The following is an 11,475-nucleotide window of genomic DNA, read 5'->3' on the forward strand; positions in this document are numbered from 1 at the left end:
GGTCATGTTAAGAGAACTGTTATCAACTTCTTCTATAGGTTTTGTGGCCTAGTCTTTCGTGGACCATTGTCTGTTCAGGAAGACTGGATTAAGCACTTACAACGACACATTGTAAACGCTAATCTTCCACGGACTGGAGCTGGCATGGTGGAAGTCACGTCACTACTTAAAAAGCCTGCTTCCATTACAGAAACTTCATTTTCTCTACTAATGGCAGAAGCAGCTTCATAGAACAAGGAAACCTTTTAAATAGCAAATTTAAATTGGATGTAAATTTGAAATTCTTTGTCTTTTTTTTTTAAAGCCACGTTAAATTATCCGTTTATAAATACTAAAGCAGGAAAATGGGGAAAAGTGAATTACAGTGACATCAGAGCAAACTGAGTACTTCAAACAGTAAGTAGTCTATATATTTTATATAGGATGGAAGATGTGTTTTTAAGGCTTACTAAGTTTTTGTCAGTTAACTATGTTCACTCAACGAAAGATCAGTACATGTAAGCAGTCATTAATAAACTGTTGCACATGGATAACTTAAAGACAGACTTATTGGAAAATTACATTTTCTGCAGTGTTACCGGAATCAAGGTTCTGTTTATTCCCCACAAGACTTGCATTGAAAAATAAGATATTATATTTTGTTTGTATGTATTTAGTGTTTTGTATAATACCAGGAACCGCTAAACTAAATTTACTCAACTTAGGGCATTAAATATCATGTACTTCATAGTTTGAGACTGTTCACTCAAATAGGGCAGAGTACTATTCTATCTAGATGTGTAAGTGTTTTTTTAAAATCACATGGAACGGTTTTTTTTATACTAAAAAGTGGAGGGAGATTTGTTTAAACAAGTATTTCTAAAAGAAATATGTACATAGTCCTGGAAATTATTTGTGGTAAGGAAATATTCTTTACTCCAGTTGCATTTCTCAGACAATAAAGTGGTGCATCCATGCTACCTCCTACTTTGTCAACAAAGATGCTATTTACCCTTTACATTTTTGTATCATAATAGATTTAAAAAATCTAATGTTCTTTATTGCAAGACATCCTTTTGTTAACAGATTTGTTTCTTTTTAATGTTTTACCTAAAATTTGACATGCTTACAGGACAGGTTTGCCTCTTACTTTATTTAACATTGTAGAAATGTAATTAATAAACAATGCTCACTACACAACTTAGAATAGGCTTTCTCATTTATATTCCAAATTTGATCAGTTAGCAAAACTTAATACACCAATTGAAATATTTCTACATATGATGAGAATGTTTACAATTTAAATTTTAGAACTTGTTTTGGATGTGATTATATGTACGAAAATCGTGTAACACTATGCTCATGCTAAGAACCGACATAACGGAATTACTGAAATAAATGTGCTGTGAGGAATGGAAAATATGGTGCAGATGTCTTGGTCATGATAAATTGTGATTCTTTTAAACTCTTTCCAAAAACAAATTATTTCTTTTAACCTGCAATCAGATTCCTTTACAAATAACAGTTTTGTATGCAAGCACCATTTCATTTTATTTCATGTAGTATGGCTAATACTATAGTTGAAACAAGGATATGCATTGATAATTTTCTTCGTATGTAAATAAAGTTAAAAACAGTTAAAATAAGGAGTATTTTGGTAGAGTATATACATACCTCACTGCCAGTGAAATTGCTTTCCTATGGTATATCTCCTTACCAGAAAAATCTCTAAATAAAAAAAGACTTAAAGAAAATTATAATGTCTATATTGTGAAACATTTCTTATTTTTATCACTGGTGGAAATAGTCCACTTGAGGTTGTGTTTCATTTTATTTAAATTGTGTATTTAAATTTCTTTACTTCCGACTGAAATTATACCAAGTCTGTATATACTAGTTGTCTCTTACTGAGCATGTTTCATTGATAGTTATAAATGAATATATTTTTTAAATTGGAAGAGTTACTTACATAGCAAGTAGAGTTCAGAAATTTAAAAAAGCTACAGTTTTGGGGGGACAAGACTAGCCATCACTACATCCCCTTTCAGCTCTAATTTTTATAATTCTGTGATTTTATTAAGCAAACTATCAAGATATAAGAATACAAGTAGACTAGGTAGTTTGACCACAGATTTTATAAGCAAATCTAGATTAAATTTTTTATGTTAAGCTATTTAAAACAAGAATTCTTTTTCTACATGTGAGAAGAATTAAATAGAATAATTCAAATTAAAAACAGTAAACTAGAGGGATTCCTGGAAAGTAAATTAAACAAAAAACATTTTTCATGGTAAGGATATTTGGGTTTCAAAATTTTAAAAATTCTTTGGAAGCAAAGTTTATCTTTTATTTGACAACTAGAGAGTTAAGACTTATTTTCATTTGGCTTCCACTAGAAAAGAAATTATATTGTCTCAAGTTACATGGTATCAAAATATGGCATGATTCAATATTAAGTATTGCCTAATTTTCTTTTAATTCTTTTTTTTTTTATCATTACCTAAAATATTTGAGCTTTAGTATTAGAGCTTTTTTCTTTTTTAAAAAATCTGGTTAAAAGTGTTTATTTAGTAGCATCAAGACAAAAAAGTTAACTTCTCTAAAACTAATATTTTCTACTGTGCTTCTTTAGAATATATTAGAACCTTGGTGTAGCTAATATCTCTGTTTTGGAGTTCACATTTAATTATGGGTTAAGGAGATGATTGTTTTTCAGTAGTAATTGAATAGACTTTTCTTAAAACCTCTCAAGAACTGTATAGTTAGAACCTATTAGTCTAAAAGATAGCTTTGATTTTTTTTTTTCCAAAGAAAGTTTAGTATATGCTCATTTTGGAAATATTATGATAATGAAAAAGTAAAAAATGGGGGACATTACCTTGTTATAATCACTCAAAGACATTTACTTGTAACAGCTTATTATATTTCTCTTGTCTTACTGTTTCAGTGTACTTGTGATTGTATGTATTACAATGTATACTGTTTTCCCAGTTTTAAATTTGAGTGGTGCGTTGTCTAGGCTAACCTTTGAATATTAGATCTGGAGCATTTTCCAATACCAACAACAAATTCTCTGATTCCCCAGGTACCAACTAGGTATCCAGGAATGGGATTCAATTCTGACATTAACTACCTAGAGTTAGCAGCAGACTCATTGGGCTAAAGAGCTCAGTCCCCACACTTCAGATGCCAGTCACAAGTACCGGGTCACTTGTACTTCTGACCAACTGGCTATAAGTTGGGGGTTCCTACTACACCCTCTTCAAACTCAATAATTTGTTGGAAGAGCCTGCAGAACTCAGGAAAACACTTGACTATGCCAGTTCATTATAAAGGACATAACTCAGGAGGAGGTGCCTGGATGGCTCAGTCAATTGAGCGTCCAACTCTTGATTTTGGCTCAGATCATAATATCAGGGTCCTGTGATCGAGCCCCACGCCAGGCTCTGTGCTAAGTGCAGAGTTTGCTTGTCCCTCTCTCCCTCTGCTCCTCCCCTCCTCCCTCCCCGACACTCTCTCTCAAATGGATAAATAAATAAAATCTTTAAAATAAATAATGGACATAACTCAGGAATAGACAAATGGAAAGAGATGCAAGGTATGCAGGGAAGAGGGTGGCATGGAGCTTCCCTTCCCTCTCTGAGTACACCACCCTCCCAGCATCATGATGCTTTTACCAACCTGGAAGCTCTTTGAAGCCCATTGCTTAGAAGTTATTATGGAAGTTTTGTTACATAGGCATGATTGATTAAATCAAGTAAATTGATTAAATCATTGGACATTGGTGGTTAACTCAATCTCAAGCTCTTTTCCCCCTCCCCGGGGGTCTTGGTGGGGCCAGGGTATGGGTAGTGGGGAGGGGTGCTAAAAGTTGCAATCCTCTAATCATGCCTTGGTTTTTCTGGTGACCAGCTCCCATCCTGAAGCTATTTAAGGGCCCCCAGCCACCAGTCATCCTATTATTCGTGCAAGTTCAGCTGTTACTCATTTTAAAATAAGCTGTTCTATATTTCCTGATTACTTTTAATATATTTACTTGATTTTATCTCTAGTTTTCTAAAGTTTTACTATATGGATGGAAATTTCTTTTTTATTATTGTCAAGTTTGGGATCTCTACTGGGTGTTGGAAATTTCCTAGCTATTGTCTCCCAGCTATTTCTTCTGCCTCATTCTCTCTTTCTTTCGGAACTAAATGTATGTTAAATCCTTCTCACGGTGTCCTCTAGGTTTTTTACCATTTCTTCTCAGTTTTCTGCCTGTGTTGGTGCTACATTTCAGATAATTTCTTTTGACCCATCTTCCAGTTTACTCATTTTCTCAGCTACTACTAAACCGCATTTACTGAAGTCTTAATTTTGGTTGTAATATTTTTCAGATCTAGAATTTCTCTTGGTTCTTTTTCAGATATGCTTTTTATTGTTTCTAGTAGCCTATGTGGCTGTTACTTCCTTAAATATGGTCTGCATAGTTATTTATATATTCTCCCACTGATAATTCCAAATAATTGTGGGTCTGGGCTTATTCATAGCTGCTTTTCCTGCTTCTTGTTTATGGTATCTTGTTTTCTTATGTGCCTAGATGCTTAACAATACATTATTTTTAGACATTATATTTGGAAACTATTCTAGAACTGTTTTGAAGCCTAGGATAATATCTTTTCCCATAGGATTTTCATTTACTTCTCTTTTTTTTAAATTTTATTTTATTATGTTATGTTAGTCACCATACATGACATCATTAGTTTTTGATGTAGTGTTCCATGATTCATTGTTTGCATATAACACCCAGTGCTCCATTCATACGTGCCCTCTTTAATACCCATCACCAGGCTAACCCATCCCCTCACCCTGCTCCCCTCTAGAACCCTCAGTTTGTTTCTCAGAGTCCATAGTCTCTCATGGTTCGTCTCCCCCTCCGATTTCCCCCACTTCATTTCATTTACTTCTGCCAGATGAGTGGGGGTTCTACCAGTTTAGGACATCTTAAACCCAAATTCAAGATTTGTATTTTCCTCGTCTACCAGATGACCCAAAGTCAGGCTATCTATAAGAGCTAGATCATGGGAAAGTTCATATACCTCTGGTTCACCTTTTACCCTATGAATATAGTTTGTTCTACTAGCTCCATGCAGCCATCAAAATTGCAACTTAGTTTCATAGCTATTTCTTCTAGATAGGATATACCCTCTGGGCAAAAATAAAAGGCTTTATTACTGGGTGGTCCCACAGGGTTTCTTGTCTTCTCTTAGAGTGTGACTTGGTTAATTCTTTACTCTCATGTTATTTCTTTTTGTTTGCTTATATGATATTTTTGTTTTTATTAATCCAACCTTTTTAGTTGACCTCAGTGAGAGAAATTATTGAATGATGTAGTCTACCATTTTCAGAATCAAAAGTCCTTATATAAATTTCTGGGAGAGGGGGTTTTGTGTGTTTTTTTTCAATTCTGTTTTCCTATAAGAGTTCTAGGGGCACCTGGGTGGTTCAGTGGGTTAAAGTGTCCAAATCAGTTTCAGCTCAGCTCATGCTCTTAGGATTGTGGGATCAAGCCCCACATTGGGCTCTGCACTCAGCATGTAGTCTTGATTGTCCCTCTCCCTCTGCTCCTCCCCCTGCTCGCAAGTGCTCTTTCTCTCTCAAATAAATAAATATTTTTTTAAAAAAAAAAGAATTCTTATATATAGTGTACATCCAGTCAATATTCACTGAACGATTAAATGAATAAGCTATTATTTTAAAGCAAATGTAAATACTTTATGGGATGCATCCCCCTTGTTTTTCTTCTTAAAAATAAATTTGTGTTATTTTTTAAAGTTTTTATTTAAATTCTAGTTAGTTAACATACAGTGTTATATTACAGGTGTACAATATAGTGATTAAACACTTTCATACAACATTTGGTACTCTTCACAAGTGCCCTCCTTAATCCCCATCACCTATGTATTCCATTCGCCCACTCCCCTCCCGTCTGGTAACCATCAGTTTGTTCTCTATAGTTATGAGTCTGTTTCTTGGTTTACTTCTCTCTTTTTTTTTTCCCTTTCCTCATTTGTTTTGTTTCTTAAATTCCACATATGAGTGAAATCATATAGTATTTAGTGTTTTGCTCTTCCAGATATATTTTAGAATTAGTTTGTCAAAAAAAAGAATTAGTTTGTCAAATTCCATTTGAACTCTGAGATCTTGCTTAGACCTGTACTGAATTTATGAAGTAATTTGTGGAAAATGGGAAGATAAGGGTCCTTTTTAGGAATTTGGTATTTTTAGGAATACGGTATATTTTTCCATTTATCTTCATGTCTTACAGGAAAGTCTTACAGTTTTCTTTATAAAGAATTGCATTTAAAATTTGTTTCTATATATTTTAGTTTTTGTACCAATGTGAATGGATTTTTCTCAAAATTTTTAGTTGAATGTTGCTGATATAAAGGGAAAGTACTGATTCTCTGTGTGGCAGTCATTTATATCCTCTCACATTGCTGAACTCTTTTATTCTAGTATTTTTTCATCTTTTTGACATTTCTGTAGCCAATCGTATCATCTGCAAATTGTGATATTTTCTCTTTCTTTTCAGTATTTATCCTTAGCCTTTTTCTTGTGTTCTTACATTATCAAGGATCTCCAGTACAATATTGAATATTAGTGGTGATAGTTCGCATTCCTGTCTTGCTTCTGATTGTATTGGAGATACTTTTGTTTCATCATTAAATATAATTTGCTGGGAGTTACTTGCAGACACAGTTTATTGAGTTAAAAAGAGTTTATTTCTTATTGGATAAGAGCTTTTTATTTCTTTTAAATAAAAAGTGGACTCTCAATGTTAACACGTTTCTTCAGCCTCTGTTGAGATTTGCATGGGATTTTTCTTGTTTAATCTGTTGATGTTAGTAAAAAAAATTAATAGACTTTTAAACATTTAACCATCCTTAAATGTCTCCTTAGTCTTGATGCTTTGCTTCATACTGTGAACTTAATTTGCTTCTATTTCATTAAAGAATTTTTTGATGTCTATTAGTGATATTGGACTTTAGTTTTCTTCTGCTGTATTTGTCTGGATTTGGTACTCAAGTTATGTTAACCTCATAAAATGAGTTGGGAAGTTTACATTTGCCTATGCTCTGAAAGGATTTTCTTAACATAGGCAATTTTGCTTTCTTAAAGATTTAATAGTACTCATCCATAAACTCATGGGCCTGTTAGCTTTGAGAGAGATATCTTTTGATTACTTTTACTATTTCTTTTATAATCATAGGCTAGTTTTTTTCCCTCTCTGAGGCAAGTTTAGTTATATTTTCCTAGAAGAATACCTATTCTAGATTTTCTAAAATTTTGGAATAATTTATACATAGTATTCTCCTACAAGTTGTTTAATCTCCATATCTGTCATTGTTTCCTCACATTACTAATGTTTACTTCAAGCTTAGCTTTTTTCCTTAATTAAACTTACTGAAGGTTTTATCTGTTTTTGTTAGTCTTTTCAAGAACGTCTACTTGGTATTTTTTTTCATCACCTCTATTTTTCTACCTTCCGCAACTTAAGGCGTATTTTCATTGAGCCTTTTGGTTTCTAATGACCATACATAAGGCTATATATTTTCACATGCACATCAAATTTGATCATGTCCCATGGATTTAGATATACAGAGCTATCTTCGTTATTTATTACTTTATGTTTCAATTTCAATTTCCTTTTTAGCCAATCTCTACGTTTGAGGAATTTGTTGAAATTTTCTGTGTGGCCTAAGATACATAGTTACTTGTTGGCAATATCGTGTGTGAGAAAACAATGTATAAACTCTGAGTTTTGGGGTACAGAATTATATAAATATATAGATACATTTGTGATACGAATCATATATTAAAAACATACTATGTACATAAATGTTATGTGTGTCTATATATGTACACAGGCTGTATATATATGTATATTCAGGATTTAAATGATGCCATTTAAATTATATTGTACTGATATGTCATGTACTTCACCTGCTAGATTCTGTGAAAGGTATGTTAGGATCCCGGTATGATTGCTACTATGTCTCTTTCTCTTCATTCTCAGTTTTTGCTTTCTATATTTCCTGTCACTGTTCTTGAATATAACAAGGTTCATGATGACTATTGAATCTACTTGAATGCAATAGAAGCACCCCAAAAAAGTCCTATTTTTAATTTTTATTACTTAACCTGATATGCTTTTTTCCCGTCCTTTCTAATGTCATTTTATTCTAGGTTTGCCTTTTGTCAATGATATATAATAGCTTGATTTTCTTATTATTTCACCCAGTTCAAGATGAATAGATGAATATAACCATTCATATTTTTATGCGTATGTATGTTTATACTTTTCTGCCCATATTATCTTATACTTTCTATGTATTGTATTCTCTTAATGTTTCTTTTCCTTTCCTATCTTTTATTGAATTTGAGTATTCTTTGTTAATTATATATATATTACATATGATATTTTACATATATATTGGTATTGAGGTCATATAGGACAAAGAAAAATAGCTCTTTCGTTTAATACAGTTTCTAGATTTTCTTAGAATTTTTTCTTTTTTCAAAATAAGTCTTTGCTATGGTCTCTGTTTTGTTTCCCCCACCCCACCCACCACCACCACCAAATTCTTACGTTGAAATCCTAACCACCAAAGGTGATGGTATGAGTAGGTGGGGCCTTTGGGGCTGATTAGGCCATTAGTAGAGCCCTCCTGAGCAAGATTAGTGCTTTCATAAAAAGATTTCTAGCCCCTTCCACCACATGAGATATCTGTGACTTGTAAGAGGGCCCTCACTACAGTCTGACCGTGCTGGCATCCTGATCTTGGACTTCGAGCCTCCAGACCTATGAGCAATAAATGTTTCTTGTTGGTTTATAAGCTGCCCAGTCTGTGGTATTTTTTTATAGCAACCAGAATGGACTAAGACTTTAATTTAAACTAAGTCTTTAATCCATTTGAAATTTATTTTTGCTTATAGTGTAGTGTAGGAGTCTGTTTCTCTCTTCTTCCAAAATGGATAGATAGCTATACCAACACCAATTTTTTATACTGTTTTTGTCCAGCAGAATTGAACTACTACTTTTGTCACATATCAAATCTCAGGTAACCTGGGATCTGCATCTGGAATCTCTGTTCTGTTCAACTGTTTTTATTTTGTTTTGTTTTTGTCTTTTTTCTAAGTCTATACTAAACAAATACCATATTTATTTGATTACAGTGGTTTTTTTAGGCTATATTCTGATAACTGGCAGAGCAAAATTACCTGTCCCTCTTTAGAATATACTTACCTTCTTTACTCTTCTCTCACAGTGAGATCTTTAGAGTGATTTTACTGCCTTTCTCTTCTGCTTCAGAAGTTTTAATTCCTATTTTCATAACACTGAAAAGTCTGACCTTATCCATTTATGTTTAATTTAACATGGCTAGCCAGTGTTTCCATTACTCTTATTCCATCTTGAGGTCTCATTTTTAGTTTCTTTTTTACTTTTCCTCTGAAAGGTGAATAATAAATTTACTGAGTAAAGGCTCCTCAGAGGCAGTCCTCTTCTCTCAGGATGGATAGATGCTATTTGTCTCAGGGTGCATAGATGAGCTATTTTGTTGCCAGTCTTGAGTTTTTTTCTATTAGTTAACTTGCTCTTTCTACCTGGATGTTTATAAGATTGTCTTTTATCCTTAGAGTTCTAGAACTTTGCCAAGCATGTCTAAATGTGTGCTTTTCTCATCAGTGCAACCTGGAACTTAGCAGAATCCAGGCTTTCTCTAACTCAGGTAAAATTTTCTACTGTTATCTGTTGAATAGTTTCATTTTTTCCATTTGTTTTTTTTCTCCTTCCAGAATTCCTATTATCTGCATTTTGTATTTCCTTGACCTATTTTTCAAATCTTCACCCTCATGATTTCCATTTACTTATGTTTGTCTTGTACTTTGAAATATTTCTTGCACTTACAGTGAATGACATCCCCTTAAATTCATTTAAAATTTTGTTTCAAAATAAAGTAAAATTTTGTTTTAAAAATAATGTACTAAGCTTTTAGACCTGTGTGTGCACTACACTTGAATCTCCTTAAATGCTGTGGTTTATTTTCATTTATGTTTTCATCTTCTCTAGTATTTCTGTTTTACTGAGTACATGTTTTGATTACTTTGCTGATTTCCTCTCTGGTTGCTAGGCTCCTTAAATGGGTTGTTTTGTTTTTCTTTTTCTTTTTGTTTTTTTCTTAGCTCAGGGGGATCAGATCTGCTATATTGAGATATGGGGATATCCTTTATATTAATAGTCCTCCAAGTAGTGAAAAGTGAAGTGACAATCCCTTGCTGAGGTACCTGAAGGATATCCCTTATGTCTCTCAGTTCTCTGTAAATCTCTCCATCTCCAGGGCAGGGACGATTCAGTCTACCCATTCAGTTCCCTTTGGGCTTGAAAAAGATAATAATATGCTTATATAGGGGCCAGATATCTCTGATTATCAAGCTGTTCATAGAATCCACTGATACAGAAGAAAGTTCTGTATCAGTTCCCTTTTCTTTCAGATAGGATTCCAAGCGAGCCTCATGTCTCACATTTATACCAGTTATCTCTAAGTCTCAGCAGTCACCTGGCTTAGAAAAAACTAAAAGTTTTTTAATGGTGTTGAGAGTAGCGGCAAAGGAAATTCTGTTAAAATCACACCTATTCTCATAATTTCCTAACCCTTAAAATTTTTAACAATTATTAATTTTTAATTAGCATTTCCTAATTTAATTAGCATCTACTAATAATCCATATCTGTGTCTCTTCCTCCACCGCCACAAGAACCTTAACATACTTTATTTTCCTCCTATTCAGCAATCTATATTTTTTCGACCCTCTGAAGTTTGGCTTCCATGTTTATTAAATTTTATTAATTATATTAAATCTCTATCCCTTTTTTTAAAAAAGATTTTATTTATTTAGAGAGTGTGTGAGCGGTGGGGGAGGAGAAGAGGGAGAGAGAGAATTTCAAGCAGACTTCATGCTGAGCACAGAGCCCGATGCAGGGCTTGATCTCACAACCTTGAGATCATGACCCGAGCCGAAACCAAGAGTTAAGACGCTCAACTGACTGAGCCACTCAGGTGCCCCAAATCTCTTTCCTTTAGTACACATATTTTTATAGTCTGTGTTATAGGAATACATAAAGCACCGTGTATTCAAGTACAGTGGTTGGGTTAAAATTTCCTCTTTCAGGCAGATTCCATTTATCATCTGTTTTTTTGCAGGGATTACTCATAGTTTCTGATTAATCAAATACACTCTCTTCAAAGACATTTTTTTCTCTGTGTCAGTTTTTTAGGGCTCTTGATCCAAACTTAAGAAACTAATCCATAAATTATTGTGAATGTATAACCTTCCTAATTTACCCAAATCACTTCTCCAGTGATTTCTTAGTCACTGGTAAACTTCAGTATGTTGCACAGTCTATAAGACATATATTTACATGAAAGCCCTTTTTTGATTACTAGGAGAAAAGT

The 11,475-nt window shown here is 33.4% G+C and overlaps 1 protein-coding gene across 21 annotated transcripts in view; it reads left to right on the top strand.

Annotated features, from left to right (window-relative positions):
* ZNF644 (zinc finger protein 644) overlaps positions 1-11,475 on the top strand; it is a 211,132-nt gene that overhangs the window by 100,443 nt on the left and 99,214 nt on the right. For 11 of the 21 annotated variants that reach the window (XM_064588843.1, XM_064588842.1, XM_064588846.1 and 8 more), the window contains one exon: positions 39-396. In XM_064588843.1, the coding sequence (XP_064444913.1) occupies positions 39-231 (193 nt within the window). In that variant the 3' untranslated portion in view covers positions 232-396. Of the gene's footprint in view, positions 1-38; positions 1,445-11,475 lie in introns of those variants that run through there. The other 10 variants (XM_064588849.1, XM_064588850.1, XM_064588852.1 and 7 more) reach the window with 4 other exon arrangements.

The sequence above is a fragment of the Mirounga angustirostris genome, unplaced genomic scaffold (genome assembly GCF_029215605.1).
Source record: "Mirounga angustirostris isolate CCGP_5_RB_7025 unplaced genomic scaffold, mMirAng1.0.hap1 SCAF_4, whole genome shotgun sequence".
Taxonomy (NCBI): Eukaryota; Metazoa; Chordata; class Mammalia; order Carnivora; family Phocidae; genus Mirounga; species Mirounga angustirostris.